Source organism: Sebastes umbrosus, chromosome 23 (genome assembly GCF_015220745.1).
Source record: "Sebastes umbrosus isolate fSebUmb1 chromosome 23, fSebUmb1.pri, whole genome shotgun sequence".
NCBI lineage: Eukaryota > Metazoa > Chordata > Actinopteri > Perciformes > Sebastidae > Sebastes > Sebastes umbrosus.
Window position 1 is genome coordinate 973,120 of NC_051291.1, and position 22,080 is coordinate 995,199.

At 40.0% G+C, this 22,080-nt stretch overlaps 2 protein-coding genes and 1 long non-coding RNA gene across 3 annotated transcripts in view; all 3 read left to right on the plus strand.

Moving 5' to 3' along the window:
• LOC119482581 (NACHT, LRR and PYD domains-containing protein 14-like) overlaps positions 1-22,080 on the plus strand; it is a gene marked incomplete at its 5' end in the record, with an annotated part of 158,976 nt that overhangs the window by 128,531 nt on the left and 8,365 nt on the right. The window lies entirely within an intron of this gene.
• On the plus strand, positions 1,973-4,989 carry LOC119482599. Its single transcript, XR_005205468.1, has 2 exons — positions 1,973-2,028; positions 4,626-4,989. It is a non-coding gene; the product is annotated as an uncharacterized LOC119482599 (long non-coding RNA).
• LOC119482588 (ankyrin repeat domain-containing protein 16-like) lies at positions 6,226-8,055 on the plus strand. Its single transcript, XM_037760260.1, has 2 exons — positions 6,226-6,642; positions 6,760-8,055. Exons 1-2 carry the CDS (start codon positions 6,314-6,316, stop codon positions 6,761-6,763), a joined length of 333 nt encoding a protein of 110 aa, XP_037616188.1. The 5' UTR covers positions 6,226-6,313; the 3' UTR covers positions 6,764-8,055.

Consider the following 22,080-nt stretch of genomic DNA (forward strand, 5'->3'; position numbering starts at 1 on the left):
ACAAAATCAAATATCACAATATTTTTGACCAAATACTTCGATATCGATATTGCGACGATATTGTAGGATTGACCATTGGTGCTTTCACAAATTATTTACACCATGAGATTTTTGATAAATAATCATCAGTAATGTGGATCTCATGACGAAGTGTAAATGACAAATAATAGAACAGCTAGAACAGTCAGGTAAGTTCAGATAATTACATCCCTTTATTGAAATGTAGCCTTTAAAACCAGGAAAAGACGACACTGATGCCATATCACGATAAAACAATATCCAAAATCTAAGATGATATCTCGTCTCATATCACGATATCGATATAATATGGATATATTGCCCAGCCTTAGTATGTATCCAGTCAGTATGTTGTGTTTGACAGTTTCCTTGTTGAGCTGCAGGAGGATTAGTAACTCAAAGAGGGAATTTGGTACTAAACAGTCTGTAACTTTGGTAAACACTAGGGGCGGGAAAAAAAATCAATTCACCTTTGTGTCGCAATTTTTTCATTACGATTAAAAAATAGATTTTTTAATGCCAGAATCGATATATTTGCTCCATTTGAGTCTATGTGGAGGTAGAAGGAAGTTACCGCTTTTATTGTTGTAGTCTGAGTAACGTGACTTCATATCTGTTCCAACCAAAACAAACCACAGCGAGCCGAAACGAGAAAGTCTAAAACGTTGGAGGGTCAGCGTGGATACGACCTACACCCTCACATGTTAAATCCAGCGTGGTAAACACTAAACATCCAGTAAAGGATGGAAACACTTTGGCTTTCACACATTGACAGGAAAAGCAGAGCTAGACATCACGGCTAAAGCTGCATGCTAACTCTGTCACGGACAGGAAACGTTATCGTATGGCGGTAACGTGGCGGTCGAGCTGGCCGTCGCTCTCATCTCCGTGGTGAAATGGGCCGACTCTACAACTGTAGAGCACCCATATACTGACATTTATGTTAAATGTATTTAGCCTTTGATTTTTGAGTTTTGCTGGAAAAAATGTAATAAATACTTCCTGACAATGACTGATATATTTGACTTCAGGACATCTCTGACTACATACATGCTGAAAATCAAACAGTTTTACTGGATTCATTTAGATATTTTCCAAATTAAAAGTCCCTAAAAGTGTATGATTCAACTTTTTCCCATGGTCTAGTGTTAAAAACAGTTAACAAAAACCACAATAAATTGTAATATCGAATCACAATACTTAAAAATCACAATACATATTGAATCAGGAGATAGTTGAATCGATCCAGCCCTAGTAAACACTCACTTGATTTGTCGGACTCAGACTGCTGAATCTTCATATCAGTTTCAGTTGAACTTCTGAAGTCATTTCTTACAGTGTAGTTGTGTTATGAAGGGCCCACTTCACAGGAGGAATGATTACTGCCACCAATAACTCTTTTAATGTACATATGACATGTGGCTGTTGTTTATAGACACACTTGAACAAATGTGGACCTTTCCTGTAAATGACATAAACCTGCTAAGCTCCCAGATACAGTGAGAAGAAGGCCATGTAATAAATGAAGTAATGAAGTCCAACAAGTCTGATTTGATATTGATCCTCTAATTCCAGACTTGACAGAGATCAGCAGCATGTTATTGATGTGTGTTGACATGAACAGGTGTATGAATGTTGTGGTAACATCTGGATGATGTCTGTAGAAGGCTGACATTATGATGATCCACAATAACACAATGACAAAGTCACTCTACTCATTTTAGGGAAAAGATCATTGATTAGGACATAGTGATGTTGAGCTACACATTTAAAACCTGAACACATCTGACTGGATTATAAAGTGATTTTTATCTTCATCATTTATTCTTTATTCAGATTGTGGAACTGCAGGTTGTCAGAGATCAGCTGTGCTTCTCTGATCTCAGCTCTGAAGTCCAACCCCTCCCATCTGAGAGAGCTGAATCTGAGTGCAAACAACCTGAAGGATTCAGGAGTGAAGCTGCTGTCTGATCTTGTGGAGAGTCCACACTGTAGACTGGAGACTCTGAGGTCAGTAGAGGGTCGGAGTCGGTTCATGCTGGTTTCAGCAGTATTGTTTGTGATGTGTTTCCTCCGTTAAGCTGTGAGAGGAGAACGGTGACACACACAGAGAGAGAGAGAACAGTCAGCCAATCAGATCAGCCAGAAGCTTGTTGTGATCATGTGTTAGAGTTGATGTGAAGAAGGATGTTGTTGTTGTGTTCATGTCTCCAGGAAAAACACTGAGTATCTTAATGCTAAAGTCCATTTTCTTCTTCAGTGGTTTAGTCCATTGACTGTGGCAGAGCATTGTTGAGCTACACATTTAAAACCTTCATATATCACAACACCTGACTTCATCATGTTAAAATAAATTATAAAACAAACATAAATATGAAGAATAAATAAATAATCTCTATTTCAGCTATCAGACAATAACAAATATATTCACTATTTACTTTTTCTATAAATGTTATGAAGCTTTATGATTCTTTTACTGACTGAAGAGTTTAAACTGAAGATGCTTTGATTTTATGACTCCACTATTCCTAAAATATATATTGTAGATGAGTTTTGTTCACATTTCCCCAAAATCCATCCTGACATATTTGACATCTTTAGAAACTTTGAGATGTTGAGTTGAATCTTGAATCAGTTTCTGTGGTTTTTATTTGTGTTTGGCTGCTCAACATGAGTTTGTATAGATGGATCCACTGGTGGAGCTGTCAGAGTTTAAGAGGTGAAGTCACTACGTCTTATTGAAGTAGCAGCACGTTGTCATTAATATTAATGAGAGCTCTGTTTCACTGTTTGTGTTTAACAGTTTTTAACCTGCATCCTGTTGGCTTCAGGTGTTTAGAGTTTACATTTTATAAACTTCTACGTTCTAAACCTTCTTCAGCTCTGAACACATTATTAAACATTGAATGATTTCAAGCAGGAACGTTGTCTTCTAAACTTACATCATTTATTCTTTATTCAGATTGTGGAGCTGCAGTTTGTCAGAGATCAGCTGTGCTCCTCTGGCCTCAGCTCTGAAGTCCAACCCCTCCCATCTGAGAGAGCTGGATCTGAGAGACAACGAGCTGAAGGATTCAGGAGTGAAGCTCCTGTGTGGTTTTCTGGAGAGTCCACACTGTAGACTGGAGACTCTGAGGTCAGTTCACTGACTCTCTGTTACTGTTAGATATCTTATATGTTTAATTAACAATTGAACCTGATTTATGTACAAACATAACTTCCATCCATAAAGTTGTTAATGTCCTTTTCTTCATATTTTCATGTTTCTTGAACTAAATTCAGTCTGCAGTCACTAAAGACTTGTGTTTCTTAAAGAAAGTGTAGAAAATGTCCTCTGTTAGTTGTTAAAGTAAATGAATGTTTATCATTGTTGGTAAATGGTCACATCTGGATACAGAAGATCCTCTGAACTAATATTGGTTCTAAATTGATCAAGTTTACTTCATGAAGTAGAAATATTTCTCTGGTTTCTGTTTGTTTCAACGTGTTCCACAAATAATGTCTGATCATTGATATTGATCCTTCAGCACACACACATAGATGAACACAGAGATCAGCAGCATGTTATTGATGTGTGTTGACATGAACAGGTGTATGAATGTTGATGTGACATTTGGATGATGAACACATCTGATTGGATTATAAAGTGATTTTTATCTTCATCATTTATTCTTTATTCAGATTGTGGAGCTGCAGTTTGTCAGAGATCAGCTGTGCTTCTCTGGCCTCAGCTCTGAAGTCCAACCCCTCCCATCTGAGAGAGCTGGATCTGAGAGTCAACGACCTGAAGGATTCAGATGTGAAGCTGCTGTCTGATCTGGTGAAGAGTCCACACTGTAGACTGGAGACTCTGAGGTCAGTAGAGGGTCGGAGTCGGTCCATGCTGGTTTCAGCAGTATTGTTGTGATGTGTTTCCTCCGTTAAGCTGTGAGAGGAGAACGGTGACACACAGAGAGAGAGAACAGTCAGCCAATCAGATCAGCCAGAAGCTTGTTGTGATCATGTGTTAGAGTTGATGTGAAGAAGATGTTGTTGTTGTTGTGTTCATGTCTCCAGGAAATAAAGCTGGATTACAGCTGACAGCATCACATCATGTATAGAGACAGTGGTCCTCATCCATCAAACTGTCGTACCATCAACTCTGATCAGAAAGTCTTTGTTCTCTCATTGATCAGTTCATCTCTGTCACAGCTCTGAGATCAGTCCTGACTGAAGCCTCAGATCACTGGCTCTTATTTCATAGAACCGTGGTTACATTTAGTAACCATGATGTGGTCTGCCCATAGAGCTATTAAAGGAGGGTAACGGGATGAGGGTGTGGAGGTTTAGTGTCTTTATTAACTCGTTCCAGTCACTAGGAGCAGCACACTGGAATGAGTGAGGACCAGAGGAGGTGCAGACTTTAGGAACGACCACACTGATGAATTAGCTAGAAGATAAATTGCGGTTCCTGTTGGAGATATTGAGTAGTGAGCGGAGATATGGAGGTTGGTTCTGCTAATGATAGTTTATAAATGAACTGTGTGCTGCATCAGTGACTGACAGCTGATGAAGGGAGTCTCTGTGAACACTGATTCATGACTTTTGTTCTCTTCTTCTCTCAACAGCTGGAAGGGGGTGTGATCTCTGTCAGAGTGAGTTATCAGAAAAGTGGATGTGTTGAGAGGATCAGCCGTGTCCTGATGATCCACAGAGGTTCACCACCTGGACCTGCATCTGATTTTGTCTTTGTTTATTCATTCATATATTCTGAACCCAAAGTGCCTCTGCAGAATAGTTCAGTTCATGACAACATAACTGTAGATGAACACATTTAAATAGATCTTTCTGCTCTGCTTTGTGTCGCAGCTCCACCCTGTGGAACGATGGAGTTTTGCTGTTTACTTCCACATATTTCTAAATAAGTTAATAAAGTTACCCTATTAAAACCGAGCCCTCAGGAAGAGCGTCTGCATATGACATGATAACTGACTGATAGGTAAACATGACACAGGTAGATGTGATTACTGTGGACAAGAGGAAACGGTGGAGCATGTCATGTTGCATTGTGGGAGATATGAGGAAGAAAGAAGGCCTCAAAGAGATTAAAGTACACTTTGATTTAATAGATATTTGTAATGGAAAATGACATTGTATGTAATGATGTCTCTTTATGCAACAGTGGAGAGTTCCTGTCTGTGTGCTCTTCGTCTCATGTAGTGGGAAAGTACTGAGTGTTGACTTTTACTGGGACACTGTCTGAGTAAAACAACTCCTTTTCTCACAGTCCCTGTTGTAGATTTCTATATAATCACATTGTAATAATCTCCTGCAGTGCACTCTTCTGCAGACTTTGTGTGACTCTGTATAACCAGTGCCTCTTCTTGCAAGAATAAAATACAACAAAGACATTTCATCTGTTTGAGATCCTTATTTCAACGTTCATTAGGACTCATCTCGGAATATTGACAGAATTTCCATTACATATTCTACCAAAGAACTCACTAAATGAGTGTTATAGAACATTATTTCAGTATCTTAGACAAATTAATATGATTGGAAAAATATGAGGTTGTTTGTTTTCTTTTTCTTTTCTTTATTTTTTTGGGATATAGTAATTATTAGCCAGAATGATCCACACTCCTTCCTTTGGGTTCCTGCACACATAGGGGTGGAAGGAAATGAGAATGCAGATATATTGGCCAAACAGTCATTAAAACGACACTTAATTGACATACAAATACCGTTAAGTAAAGCAGAGGTTAAAACTACTAGGACTACATGCACAAAACCTGGCAAGAATACTGTGACTTTAGTGACACAGGGAGACATCTGTACAGTATTCAGACACATGTAGGAGCTGGTGGAAGAGATGGTCATTACCCGTCTGAGAATAGGACATACAGGATTAAACCAAACACTCCGTAGAATAGACAAGCACCCAACTGGACTATGCACGCACTGTAATAAACCGGAAACTGTCAAACATGTTCTTATAAAGGGCAACAAATATGACAAAGAAAGAAGTTAATTGATATCAGGAGTAGATGATGGAAATATTACAATCTGCTAGGAAAGACATCTAAGAAAGTACACAATCTTCTAATGTATTACTTAAGGGCAACAGGAATAATGGAGAGAATTTAATTAATAATATTATTATTGTTATTATTATTATTATTATTATTTTATTATTTCATTTTATTTATTTATTTATTTTTTCCAGCTTGACTATTTTCTGTCATTTTGACCAGAAAGTGACTTTTTGTAGTTGGTGCTGCAGCCTTTAACCTTTAACCTTTGACCTCTAACCAGCATGGATGAGAACACTTTAAAGCAGCTGGTGAAGCTCACTCAGGATGGACAGGTTGACTCTCTGCAGAGACTGATCAGCAGCTCTGAGGTTCAGTCTGTCAGCAGGAGACACTTCGGTCGGTCTGGGGACACCCTGCTGCACTATGCTGCCAGGAGAGGACACCTGGACATGCTGCAGTATCTCATAAAGCAGGTGTGCATGGATGTGGAGCTGCACAACAACGACTACAAGAGGCCTCTGCACGAAGCTGCTTCCATGAGCCACCAGGCCTGTGTTAGCTACCTGCTGCAGGAAGGAGCCAACGTGGACAGTCTGAAGAAAGCTGACTGGTGAGGATGATTAATGCATGTTAAACCAGGGAGCAGATGATATAAAAAGAAATGTTGTGTATGCATGCAGCGCCCTCTGTTGGCTTTAAATATGCCTTATTTTGCTGTGTGCATCAGCTGAACCTCATCATGCAGCAGACAACATCACACATCCCCAGAGACTCAGGGGGCTTTGTGAGGACGCTTGAAGACGAGGCTTTCTGTGTTTTCCTGACATTGTTCCATAAGATCATGCCACAGGTGGACATGCTTTTCAACCAGCTGCAGAAGAGGAACATGGACCCTGTCTTCATCAGAGCACTGGTCCAGAGGTTCACAGACAGCATGCTAACCATCAGATAAATAACTCCCAGATATTTACTATTAGCTGATAAAGCTGTTGTTAGAAAGATGAGTTGCTCACTTCCAACAGTCTGTAAAAGCCTGAATGTGCCTTGTCATCAAAGTGAATGAACATCATAGAAAAGCACATCACAATAATATCTGTTTAGAAGTTTAAAAAGGAAAGAGACAATCAGAGTTGGATAATAATGCAGGTAAAGTAGTTATTAAACACAATCCACCAGGTCAGCTTCTAGAAGAGGCCTAGTTGTTATTGAAGATGAATTTAATTGTTATGCAGACTATACGCAGGCTAAATGCACAGCAGAATAACACTACATTGCATCTGGATCATGAATGTAATATAAAAAAAAGTGAATTATATAACCATACTGTAAACAACAGTGAGTATATTGCACACAATGAATAGAATTGCACATGGATCCAGTTCTCTTTATACATCCATGATTAAAACCAATACCAGCCATTTCTCATATTATAGAAGATAAATATTTGCTTGTAACAAACAGAAAGAATGAGATAAACTCTGAATTCAGTCGAGGCTTCACTTCAGTTTCTCAACTGACTACAAACAGATTACGTCTGGATTTAGGTGTAAAGTCAGCTCCTTCATATTTAATATGTTTGATGTCAAATAAACAAACAGAACTGATTAACATGCGTACTCTAGACTTTATATTCACTAATCATGTCCGTACAGGAGGATTCCAGTTTCATGTGTGACTCTGCCAGTTTTCACGTTACATGACTGAACACAGACACATAAAGTCGCCCGTGGAGCTTCTTCCCTCAGAAATCCGTGTTGAAGCGGTCGTTCTCACCACCGTTCATGTTCTGTTGTTCCTGCTGGAGCTGCTTTCTGCCAGCAGATGTCACCGTTCCTTCTGTTTTACCACAAAGGAGGTTTATCAGAATGGATGCAGTGAACACTGAGCTGATGCTGTGAATGCTTTCTTCCTGACTGACTTGGTGTTATAAAGGTTAAGTGTCATCATGATGTAGTTAAACTGGATTTAAAATGATGGAAACTGGATTTGAAATTAAACTCGGCACACAAGTTTCACAAACGTCCACTTGGACTCAAGTATGACCTGATTAGAGTTTGGTGGTCAAAGGTCAAAGGTCACCGTGTCCTCAGAAAACACATTTTTAACCATAACTCAAGAATTCATCTGCTAATTATGACACTTTCACACAGATGTTAATTATGATGAAATGATGAAGTGATGACATTTTGGGCAGACGTGGATGTAAACTGTAACTTGACTGGTTGGGGGGGGCAGACAACCGTGAGGCGGGAATTCTAGTTTCTTTCTTTTTGAAGACAAAACAAGTTTATTTATTCCATCAATGTTTAAGTATTTTGAGTTAACTCATTTTAAAATAAGTTATCTAACTTTGTGATATGAACAAAGAAACGTAGCTAACGTTAGTGTTAACGGACACTTTCACTTTTTAAAACTTCAACATGTTTCTGTGGTTTTCTGTCCACATTTTAAGATGAACTAATATCTGTTACTGCTCTGGACAGTGAACTCATCATCGTAGTAAAGATGAGACTGCAGCTATTCTGTCATATTAGTATTCAACAGAACCTCTTTAACATCTCACACAGTAAATGAAAGTTGACAGTGTTCCTCAGCAGGGAGAGAAAACTGCATGTAGAATTGTAGACATGAGTGATGACATCAAATGCCAACTTCTGGAAGGAATAAAGGCAAGCCCATACTTTGCCATACAGCTGGACGAGTCGACTGACGTTAGCAATGCCGCTTTATTGTTCGTTTTTGTAAGATACTGCAAGGACAGTAATCTTCACGAGGATCTATTGTTTTGCAAGGAGCTTCCAACAAGAACAACGGCAGATCATGTAATGCGCTGCCTTGATGATTACTTCACCGAAAAAGGTCTTGATTGGAAATACTGTACAGGTGTTTGCACAGACGGCGCTGCATCAATGACGGGAAGACATCGTGGTGTTGTCAAACAGATCCAGGAGAGGACGCACTGTTTCTTACATCGGGAAAGTCTAGCTACAAAGCAGATGTCACCAGAACTGCATGAAGTCATGAACGTGGCTGTGAAAACTGTTAACTATATTAAGAAAAATGCACTCAACTCAAGGTGTTTTGCTGCTTTGTGTGAAAGACTTGATGCAGATCATTTGCAGATCTGTTGTACCACAGTGAAGTAAGGTGGCTTTCAAGGGGACATGTGCTTAATCGCCTTTTTGAACTGAGAGAAGAAGTGCACACATTTGTGGAAGAGCAGCACTCCCCTCTTGCTGAGCATTACACTGATGGGAACTTTTGTGCAAAACTGGCCTACTTATCAGATCTATCTGACCAGTTAAATCAGCTCAATATATCAATGCAAGGCAGAAACAGCACAGACCAAATTGAGGGCTTCAAGAAAAAACGTATTCTGTGGAACAGAAGAGTCAAGGAGGGACGATTTGACGTGTTTTCACTCCTCAGTGAAACTTTGGAAGCCACTCCTCATGTCAACATATCCAGTGTTATAACCCAGCATTTGACTCAGTTGTCAGGAAAGTTTACAGACTACTTCCCAGAAGATGCACGAGATGGAAACCTTTGGATTTTGGACCCTTTCTCTGTGGATCCTGCTTCAGAAGACTCTCTCCACTGTGTTGGAAAATGAAGTGATGGAACTATCAGCAGACAGCAGCCTGAAGCTTCAGCTCACACAAGTAGACCTTGCTTCATTCTGGATACTGGCTGCCAGTCAATATCCCTCTCTGTCAAAACGGGCAATCAAATTTCTGTTGCCTTTCACCACCACCTATTTATGTGAGTCAGGGTTTTCCATTGTGACTGTCACCAAATCAAAGGCAAGGAACAAACTCATCATCTCCCAGAGGCAAGCCCAAGTGTCTCACTGAGGGTGAGCAGAATATGTATTTTGGTCATTACAGCTGACAGTGGCATAACACATATCTACAGCCCACTTTATTATCTGTTGTATAAACATGTTAGGTTTTGTACTCATTTATTTGGGAAGGTGGTCCTCGGAAATGTTTTGACAATCACAAGTGGGCCTTCAGTTGCAAAAGGTTGAGAACCCCTGTTCTAGTAGACGTTACAGTCCCAGTAGCTCCAGTTTGTGCCTCTCATGACCTTTAAACTCCAGTCACAGAGCTAAGCAGACTATTCTCTGATAAAGTCCTTCATCAGCAACACTTAGAGCTGTTTTAAAGACTCCACAAAGACTCTTCTGAACATCTGCTGCTAAATAAAAACACATTTTAATCACTTTACCAAGTTGTGATTGTATTTCTAAATCCAGCACGTCCTTGCTCTTTTTCTGTAAAACACAGTGAACCGTTCACACCTTTAGTATGATATCAGAAGAAACATCAAGATAAAGAAATGTAACTCATATGATAATATAATACATTTTAAAACTGTGCTTCACATTGTACTAACTGAGCAATAAGATGTGTCATCTCTGGATACCATCTGTGTTTGGATTATGAAAAAGAGTTGCACAGTTGCAACGCAGGAAAACGGCTGAAATTATTTTTTTATTGTGCAACAGACAGAATAATTTTTCATCCTGATATTCAGAAGAATTTTATTTGTATAAATCTGTAAAAGAAAACAAAACAGAAAAAACTACTTCAGTTTTATACTAAATAGATTTATGAACATGATTTAAAGATGAAGCTGAGATCTCTCCATTCCTACACCACCATGTTCTTGTTTGGTTGCTTCGGCTGTGTTACTAGATCAGGTTTTACACCCTTCATTCACCACACAACCACTCATCCATCTGCTGACACACTGATCACACTGATTCATTCATTCATGCATTGATTGGTTATTGTATGTTTAATAATAAACTTTTACACCTCTCTTGTCATGGCTCATGAGCCGGGTCATGTGACAGCTGTCAGTTACCTAGAAAAGATGGAATCTAATCTAAGAAAACTTGTTCTGAACTTAAAGAGGTTGAACATTTTATTTAATTTTTAGCTTGTTACTTTAGTTCAGTTGACTTTCTTGTCAACTGAACTAAAAGAAGTTGTATACATTTAATTAAATTTTTGCATTTCGTTTCATTTTTGCAAAGACCGTGAGTCGAAGCCTCGCTGAAGAGAACGGAGCTGCGTTTTCTTTTATGTGTTTCAGTGCGAGCATGTTGAACCAGATCGGCATGATGTGTTATTATATCACACTTAGAGAAACGTCAAACTGCCTTTGAATCGTCGCCCACTTGAGGGCGAATCCAAACTTTAACTCCACTCTCTGGTTCCTGTTCTTTGTTTGCCACTTAGTACCTGGTATTGTTAGCTAAACTCCATCAACCCCATCAACATTTGTCTCACAACAAAACTCTGAGTGGCGACGGTGAGTGACTGTCAGCGACTGTCAGCCATCTGTGTGTGGACAAACTAGAGCGGTATAAAGGAGAGAGACAGGAGCCCAAATAAACAACTACACTTTAGAAACAAGCCCAAAAAAAACGCTCCCCACGACTACCAATATTAGTGAGGCCTTTTCAGGAAAACAAGCCCAAAGTCACTGATGATAAGCCGACTTGGCAACTCTGGCTCTGCTCCGTAAATGGAAACGCCCACTCAGCCGTTGCAAAAGGTCGTGTCTAGAAGGGAGCCCGCAAAAAATGCGAAATCTGATTTGAGATCTGCAAAAACTTGCATATACTCTCGCGGGACTCGCTGTCCGACGACTTATCGGCCCAATTCCGATCCGGGGCTGCGGTCGAACAGTCTTCTTCTCTCAGGAAGGTTCCTAACGGAGTGAAATGACCCGGAAGTATCTCAGTAGCAGCCGTGATGAGAGCTGTTAGAATCCTCTAAATGCTGAGGAAAGGAGCTTCAATGCTTCCTTTATTATCTCCTTTAGCAGAGGATACACTGGAGCATCCTTTACCAAAGGAAAGGAGATAATTCAGACCCACAATTCCTTGCGGCCGCAACTTTTAATCTTATTGTGCCGGCCTAATTCAGAGGATGGATGGCTTTCCTAGCTAGATTGACTATGAGGGGGTTTCTGAGCAGTTTACACAACAGAAGTGCTCGCCATCCAACCGCAGAAACATGCAGAAATCTAGGTCTTGGTGTCTTAATGTGGTAATCTGGAGGGATTATTGATCTTTTTTTATCAATTCTCCAGTGGTTAAAAAAAAAAATGGTTAAATTTAGCACCAAATCTGTGGAACAAATGGAATCAACCCAACAACTACTGCAACAACTTCTGAGACATTACAGAGCATGGAGATGACCATCATATACTTCTATTATAATGCTCTAAACCCTGATACACTTTCACTATTTATTTAAAGTAATTAATTCATGTTTATTTCTGATTTATGACTAGAACAACTTGACACACAGCGCTGAGCAGCATCTCAGATTAATCTCCAGCTTTCAGATGATGTTCACCACTTCTATGTGACATCTACTGCTGACCTGCTATCTCCCCCTAAAGACCCCCTGGATCCCCTAAAGACCCCCTGGACCCCCTAAAGACCCCCTGGACACTCTAAAGAAGACTAAATCGGGTCTATTGTGGGTCTCAGAGGGTTAATTCAGCCTGTTCAAGCCAAGAGAGATTCTTATGAACACATCATGTTAAATGGCTGTGAACACACATGCACACACACACACACACACACACACACACACACACAGATGAACTCAGTTGATTTCCTGTAAATGGAGAGAGGAGGAGCTGCACTGACGGTGTGACGCAGGCTCATGAGGACAGAGGAAGGAAACCCTGAAAGGGGAAGTGTTTAGTTCAGTTCAGCTCCAGACTCCATTTAGAGATAACGGAGCAGAAGACTGAAGACTGAAGACTGAAGACTGAAGCAGGGTGAGTGTTAATCCAACATTGTATTACTTCACTCTCAAAGTGTCTGAGTCAGTTTCCTCCCTGTGGACTGTAGAGGAGAGAAATGTTAGAATGAACTCAACAGTTTGATTCTTCTGTGAACACAAAGTCATGACTGGCTGAATAATCCTCATTAAACCTGCTGTAAGCCAAGAAAACAAGCAGAGAGGTAAAGAGAAGTGACCAGGTGGAGCGCTGGCTGGTTTTATTATACTGTATACTGTGTGTGTGTGTGTGTGTGCGTTAGAGAGAGAGGGTGTGTGTTACTTCCTTGTACTAACTTGTTTCCGTTACATGTTCACAGTCAGTGTTTCTGTTTGACCTCTCAGACTGACTTCAGATCAGAAGATGGAGGAAGAGGAGGACAGAGCAGAGTCTCTAGTCTCCGGCTGTCTGTCTATGAAGAGTGATCAGTCTAAAGGTGCTATTCTGAACTTCAGTAATGAACCTGGACCCTCAGAGTCAAAGTAAGAGAGCTGCTACTAACTCATTTATAGGACTCATTTTCTCTTTCCTCTACCAATTTTCTGTTTATTTTGTTTTTCTATTTTTAAAATTTCTACTAAAATGTATTTGTTAACTGAAGTTTAACAAACTTTTAGTGACAGAAAGAATTAATTTGTTCTTCCTCTTGGAATGGAAATTCTGTCAATATTCCGAGATGAGTCCTAATGAACGTTGAAATAAGGATCTCAAACAGATGAAATGTCTTTGTTGTATTTTATTCTTGCAAGAAGAGGCACTGGTTATACAGAGTCACACAAAGTCTGCAGAAGAGTGCACTGCAGGAGATTATTACAATGTGATTATATAGAAATCTACAACAGGGACTGTGAGAAAAGGAGTTGTTTTACTCAGACAGTGTCCCAGTAAAAGTCAACACTCAGTACTTTCCCATTACATGAGACGAAGAGCACACAGACAGGAACTCTCCACTGTTGCATAAAGAGACATCATTACATACAATGTCATTTTCCATTACATTTCCTCCCTTTTGATCATTCTATTGATCAACAGAAAAGTATGTACATATGATGTATCTGGATAGTGCTCCATCAGACATAATAATTCATCAAGATTCAAATTATTATCATCATAGTAATACATCACAGAAAGTATCGAAAGCAATACTGTGAATTAAGTATTCATTTAGTTGCATATAATGATACATGATTATCAAAAGGCTCACCCTTAACCTCTAGCAATGACCTACGAGTTCCGTCTTCAAGCCAATTAAGGCATCCCAAGGAAAAATTACCAAGTACTGGTAGACCTCCCAAACCCTGTAAAGGTTTAGAGAGCTCTTTGACAGAGGTCGCAGGTCACATGCACCTACTGACAAATGGCCAAAAACTCCACCTCGGTTTTACAGGAAATGGAGCAAAAAGACCAGAGGCGCTAACTACTCCATCTGGACAGGACAAAGGTAAAACCTCAGATGACAAAAGAGGGAAAACCCATATTGCCCCGTCCGTCCAAACTGATCATCTTCAGGGTGATGTAGGGTGATTTACCTGATTAAGTTTCAAATATAACCAAACACACTTGATTAAATGACATCACACACTAGATTTTAAACTTAATATAAAGTCAATCTTCATTCTTATACAATGAAACAAGATAGATAATAGAATAAGAAATAAATGGAACAAAATCTAAGTAAAGAAGTAAATCATAAATCATAAACCATTTCATTTTTTTTTTTTTCATCAGTCATGCAGGATACAAGTTCATCTTAAAGAGTATACACTTTTACTATTTAATCCCTACAACCTTTAATATCAAGATACATTGATTGAAAATTCACTAAAGTCGCAAACACTAAACAAGTAAACCTTGAGAGAGTAAAAAATCCAAGTCATTGCTTTGATTTTAACACTCAGAATCATCAGAATCAGAATCATCTTGATAGTCAGGAGTAGGGAACAAGTCAGGCTGCAGGCCTGCAGTCTGAGAAAGAGGAACATAGTGGACCATGGTCTGTGATATCATTCTGGTAACTACAGATCTCAAACAGGGCACAATGCAAGACAGGAAAACAAAAAATGATATCAGCAGTATCCCTGCCTTGACCAAGAGACCCTTCCAAGAGGATGACAACCAAGAGAACCAATCCCAACCCTTTAGAGACTATTGAATCATTGGATAGTTGCATAGGATTTGTAACTTGTGAAGCATTGTTTTAAGGGGGATATTTGTCAGATTCAGTTTGGCAGCATTCCTACAGGGGGTAGTGTGTTGCACTAGAGAACAAGTGGAATTACGAGTGATGATGCAGCTTGGCAGATTGACCTAAAAACACTGCACCCTGTCTGCAAATTCGAATGAAACATACAGTACATTAGGAGCAAGGGAACCAGGGGTAGGAACGGTTAAATGTGTAAAATGTTTTTTTTTTTGTTTTTTTTTACTAACAGGAAGGCTTTTATTCCTAACTTGAAATAGGATTTCTAATGTCTTTACACGCACAATATCCCAACATTTTAAGATACCTGACTTTATGAATAATGGATTTGTAGTTTCACGGTAAGAAGCTTTATGTATTTATTCTAAAAGCTCTTTTCTGGATTTTAATTATCGGATCTATATTTGTTTTATATACATTTCCCCAATCTCAACACAATATGACATATATGGCATTATAAGTGAGCAATACAAAATATACAAACACTTCTTATTCAACAGATCCTTTGTTTTGTAAAGAATAGTGGGGCAGACATGGTGGTAATAGAAGAGTTTGCAAAGGAACCGAAGTCCCAGATGTATGTTTTTCTATTTCCTCTAAATCTTTCCCTAGCTTCTCCAATTGATTTATGCTGAATGAGCCTCCAGGAGGACACCCATAATCTTTAATCCGTGTAGAAACACATTCTATGCTTTCCTCTCCGTATTTGGATCTCATGGCATCGATACATCCTCCCTCAGGTGGAGATTCCTGAGGTTTACTCTTCCCTGATCCCATTCTGGACTTTCAGGGTACGTGTACACGTCACTTTACAACACGGGGCGTCCCTCGTGAGGTCTAGGTTACTATAGCTTAACGAAGATAAAGCTGTAAGGCGGAATGAATCTCGCTTCAGGTGCGGTCACTTTCCCCTTCTCTCTGAGTCAACAGACTTCGACAATTGCTTCAACCAATTGCTTCATATGCTTCATACATATGTTTTCTTTGAAGCACTGTGCGTGAACAACAGCCACCCAACACAAATACTTCTTAGGTCAAGAAACTACAACGTTCAAAACTAATTTAATTTTGAACATCCATTTCTATTTTCCAGTTCTCCTTTTTTATCACTTGCTCTATGGAGGACAAAAAATGCCACAAAGAATCTCAAATCACATCAGGAAATTACTTAAACCCCAAATCCACAACAATCCAGTTATTACTAGACAAGTGGAAATTATTATGAAACTCAAGAAACCTCAATTTCAATGTTCTATTTAATTATTTATATTATACTGGTTTTCAATATCGTTATTATCAATGATTAAAAGACATCAGAATTTCAACGTCTCACCCGGTTAATAGTTGATTTGTTGGACTCAATCAGGTCCTTTGGATCCCAGTAGAGACGGTCCAGAGTCGCTGGGGATCGGTCCTGTCGTCTCTTAACTTGTCAAGGTACAGGCAAGTTGGATGATCAGTCACCGGTCCCCTGTCATCTCAGGACGATCTTCCACGGAATCTTGCCGACAATGCCAAATTGTAATGGAAATTCTGTCAATATTCCAAGCTGAGTCCTAATGAACGTTGAAATAAGGATCTCAAACAGATGAAATGTCTTTGTTGTATTTTATTCTTGCAAGAAGAGGCACTGGTTATACAGAGTCACACAAAGTCTGCAGAAGAGTGCACTGCAGGAGATTATTACAATGTGATTATATAGAAATCTACAACAGGGACTGTGAGAAAAGGAGTTGTTTTACTCAGACAGTGTCCCAGTAAAAGTCAACACTCAGTACTTTCCCACTACATGAGACGAAGAGCACACAGACAGGAACTCTCCACTGTTGCATAAAGAGACATCATTACATACAATGTCATTTTCCATTACACTCTTTGTATCTGTGACAGCTGTCAGTCACCCAGAACAGCTGTAATCTAAGAGGACTAATACAAACTTTAAAGCACATTATTGACAGTAGCAGTAGTTTGTGTGTTTAGAGCTACTGAAATGTCTTTGTCATCAGAGAGTTTATCAAGGATTCATGTGATGTGAATAAAATCATCTTGGTGTTTGCAGAGTTCAGTCCAGACCGAGAGCAGAGTCTCCAGTACCCAGCTGTCTGTCTATGAAGAGTGATCGGTCCAAAGGTGTTATTCTGGACTTCAGTAATGAACCTGGACCCTCAGAGTCAAAGTAAGAGACTGTTTCTACTGTGCACTGACCTGATGGATGATGATGCATTGAGGATGAAGACTAAATGTTCTGCTAACAGATTTATATTCCTGATGCAGAACTATTAGTGCAGATACTGTTTCAACCTCAGATGGATCTTAGTCTGGGTTTTATAGCCACAAACTACTGATTGTATTTCTGTAACAAAACACCTGAGAACCTCCATTTCACAATTTATCATCAATTTAAATCATGTTTTCATTGAATGTAATGTTTCATTCACAACTGTGAAATGGTCTAAAGATCTGTGACTTCAAAATCTAGAAGAATGAGCTTCAAATGTGTCATTCAGTTTCTCCCATTGGTCCTCTAAATCTGTAGTTGGTTTGACTCCTCCTAGAATCAGCTGTTAGGACCTACTGGGTGTCATCTTGAATCAGTGCACATCAGAACTGTGCAACACGTGGTGAAAAATCATCTGTATAAAATATTTGCTCACCTTGATCATATGTGTTGATGGTTTGAGTTTGTTCTTTCACTACATGTGTAAAATATGGTGAAGGAAACATCTGCTCAAAGGTCCACTTACTAATGATCCAGAGCTTTCAGTTGAAAGCTTTGGACTATTTGTAAGTGGACCTTTGAGTTTAGATTCTCTGCACCACATCTTGTTTCTGAAGGTCAAGAACAAACATCTCTGGTGTAAAACTATCTGCTGACATGAAATGGTCAGATGAAGATTTGTACCACTTCTGTTTTTAGAATATTTGAATTCATGTCTTCATTTGATAGTTGACAGTAGAAAGTGACAGAAAACATGTTGACATTAAAAATGAACATCAAGGACACCAGAGTTACATGCTGTGTGTCTCAGACTGCTGGTCACCTCAATATTTAGACCACTTCTAACCTCAGTTCAAACCTAACTAACTCAAACTAAGCTGCCCAAAGTGACTGTGAATCAGTAAAGGACGTAATCAGCTCTCTTTAATGGAGGACTTTTACTGTGAAGTAGCTGCAGAAAATGTTGAGCTTGTATTAAAGGGCAACAACGGACATTTTTAAATCATTGATATAATTCTGGAGGCTAAATAACATGATGGAAAAAATACTGCAACTTGCTCATGTACGCTCATATTGAGAGGGCGCGCCAGGAAACCACGAGGTGGCAGCGTCATGACGGTAAACAGTGACTGCCTGTCGGTGGTGATATGAACGGAGAATAGAACCTCAACATTTACAATATAAATAAACATGCTGTCACTTCTTTAATTTATTTTCTGTGATAACAATAAACACTTATAAAACAGGGAGACTGTGTCAGACCTCTCTGACTTCTTTAGTCTTCCAGTAGTTATAGTTTATGCAGGTGTTGTCCACTGGAACGGAGAGATTAGATTTTTGCACGTATAAATCTACCGGGTCGGGATCCAATGAGCGCTCGCATATGAGTCTGTCCTCCTCTACCTGCCTACCTTCACTCACACACCGTGCGCGTTCCTGCTGTCTCGCTCCACCTCTCACGTGCATGCTGCTCGCTCCACACTGCAGAAGAGTTAGTTTAGCTCTGAGAATATCTAGTGAATGTTCAGTGGACGTTTGTGCAGAAATAACTGCTGCAGCTCCTCCAGACCAACAGAGGTTTCCCGTGTCTTGTGAAGTGACGGGGCTCCGCAGAGAGAAACGTTATCGTCTCCGACCAAAACTCCGGCGTCTCCCCTGTTCCCTCCGGCCGCGGTCGGGAGGCTGAGGCGGGAAAAGCCAACACTAGGATCAGCATTGATTCATGGAGAGACCTTGGTCTGGTCAGCTAACATTACTGCCAAGCAGCTGAAATATAGAGTGATATTGTGCTTTTAGCTGACGTGTGTCTCCTCACTGTGTTGAGTGATGCTCCTTCATGTCTATGTAGAGCGAGGACAAGCGCCAGCAACAGGACGCTGACTTTAGTTGACTTAACGGCCACAGGTGTCGCTGTTAACAAGACATTCTGAAAGTAACAAATAGTCCCTTTAACACATAAAATAGATTCAGAAAGTAACAGCATGTTTATTTATATTGTAAATGTTGAGATACTATACTCCATTCATATCACCACTGACAGAAAGTTACTGTTTACCGTGATGACGCTGCCACCTCGTGGTTTCCCGGAGCGTCCTCTCAATATGTGCGTACATGAGCAAGTTGCAGTTCTTTTATATAGTTTATATAGTTATATAGTTTATATAGTTATTTTGCCTCCAAAATAATATAAATGTTTTAAAAATGTCCGTTGTTCCTCTTTAATAAAGAAACTTCAGCCAGATCACTAAATGTTTAATAAGACAGTCAGACAGGAAAAGCAGCTAATTCTTGTTTATTAAAGCAGGAGAGTTGAAATAAAGGAACATTTTCATCACAGACTGAATGCTGAATTCACTACCAACACTTTAACTCTTCTCTGAGACCATCTGAGCTTCAGTGTCGGACAAGTCTGGATATTCTTCACCAACAATCAACAAATGATTTTAGTAATAAAGTAATGTCTCCACAGAGAGAAGAAGAGGAGTCATGCTTCTGTGGAGGAGCCGATGTCCAGATCCAGAACAAGACCTGGACCTCAGACAGCCAGTCAGACCAGCACAAGACCTGGACCTCAGACAGCCAGTCAGACCAGCACTGTACAAAGTAAGACTGTAGATGTGTCTGCTGATGTCTTCATGTCTGTAAACTTGTTGTTTTAATACACTGACTATTGTTGTGACAACTGTTTCAGATCTTCTCCACCATACATATCTGCTCTGCATCACTTGTACTTTGTTCTCCTTTGAGAGAAAATCTGAACCCAGAAGAAATAATGTTATATTTGTATGTTTTGTTTTTATGATAGCACTCCATCTTTGCATCAACCAATCAGAATGATGATTGTTCTCCATCTGCATAGATGAAGATGGAGAACTATTAATCTCTGTAAAGCAACAACATCTCTGTTCTATCCCAGACAGACAGACACACTGATGAAAGGGGAGTTATCTTCTTGTCATTGTCGTATAACAATACATGCTCATGGGGGATCTCTTGTTGGGTCTCTAAATGATAGAGTACGGTCTAAACCTGCTCTATATGAAAAGCATCTTAAGATAACTTCTGTTATGATTTGATGCTATATAAACATAAATTGAACTGAACTGAACTGAACAGGAGCCACAGACTTTGAACAACATTATCTTTCCTGCTACAGTCTCCTTCTCTGACTTACAAACACACATCTGGTCCTGCAGAGCGACACGTTGAAACACTATTACAAATAAATATAAAAATCACGTTGACGTTAGTTTAGACTTCAAGAAGGGAAGATGACTTTATAACCTTTACTTCTTTATATGTTCTTATATTGATTATTTTCATATTGGCATTAGAAATAATGAGTTTCTTTGTTTTGTGTTAAACTTTGTTTCTCTCTTTCAGCAGATAGAAGTCTGCAGGAGGTTGTAGATGAACATAAGATCAGTCTGAATAGAGGTCTGCAGGAGGTTGTAGATGAACATAAGATCAGTCTGAATAGAGGTCTGCAGGAGGTTGTAGATGAACATAAGATCAGTCTGAGGAAGAGATGTGAACGTGTGACTGAAGGAACTGAAGGAAGTGATGAAACAGGAAGTGGAACCCTCCTCAAAGAGATCTACACTGAGCTCTACATCACAGAGGGACAGAGTGAAGAGGTTAATACCCAACATGAGGTGAGGCAGCTTGAGACAGCTTCCAAGAAGGAGACCCTCCATGACGCTCCAATCAAGTGCCAGGACATCTTTAAAGCCTTACCTGACCAACAGGGACACATCAGAGTCGTTCTGACGAACGGCGTCGCTGGCGTTGGAAAAACCTTCTCAGTGCTGAAGTTCACTCTGGACTGGGCAGAGGGCTTGGAAAACCAAGATGTCAGTCTGGTGGTTCCGCTTTCGTTCAGGGAGCTGAACTTGATCAGAGATAAGCAGTACAGTCTTCTCATGCTGCTCCATGTTTTCCATCCAACATTACAGAAGGTCACAGCAGAGAAGCTCGCTGTCTGTAAAGTTCTGTTCATCTTTGACGGCCTGGATGAAAGCAGACTTTCACTGGATTTCAAGAACAACGAGGTTGTGTCTGATGTCACCCAGAAGTCATCAGTCAACGTGCTGTTAACAAACCTCATCCAGGGGAATCTGCTTCCCTCAGCTCTCGTCTGGATAACTTCCCGACCTGCAGCAGCCAATCAGATCCCTCCTGCATGTGTTGACAGGGTAACAGAAGTACGAGGCTTCACTGACGCCCAGAAGGAGGAGTACTTCAGGAGGAGAGTCAGTGATGAAGAGCTGTCCAGCAGAATCATCTCACACATCAAGACATCCAGGAGCCTCGACATCATGTGTCTAATCCCAGTCTTCTGCTGGATCACTGCTACAGTTCTGGACCACATGTTGACTACAGACCAGAGAGGAGAGCTGCCCAAGACCCTGACTGACATGTACTCACACTTCCTGTTGATTCAGACAAAGAGGAAGAAGCAGAAGTATGGTGAGGGACATGAGACTAGTCCACAGGAGCTGATGGAGGCTGACAGGGAAGTTCTTCTGAAGCTGGGGAGGCTGGCGTTTGAACAGCTGGAGAAAGGAAACATCATGTTCTACCAAAAAGACCTGGAGCGGTGTGGTCTGGATGTCACAGAGGCCTCGGTGTACTCAGGAGTTTGTACAGAGATCTTCAAAAGAGAGAGTGTGATCTTCCAGAAAACAGTCTACTGCTTTGTTCACCTGAGCATTCAGGAGTTTCTGGCTGCAGTCTACATGTTCCACTGTTACACAAACAGGAACACAAAGGTACTGAAGGCCTTCCTGGGAGAAGACTATGTTCATTCAACCCTG

Bases quoted from the DNA above. Each gene is read 5' to 3' on its own strand.
- LOC119482588 (XM_037760260.1), top strand. From the start codon at position 6,314: ATGGATGAGAACACTTTAAAGCAGCTGGTGAAGCTCACTCAGGATGGA.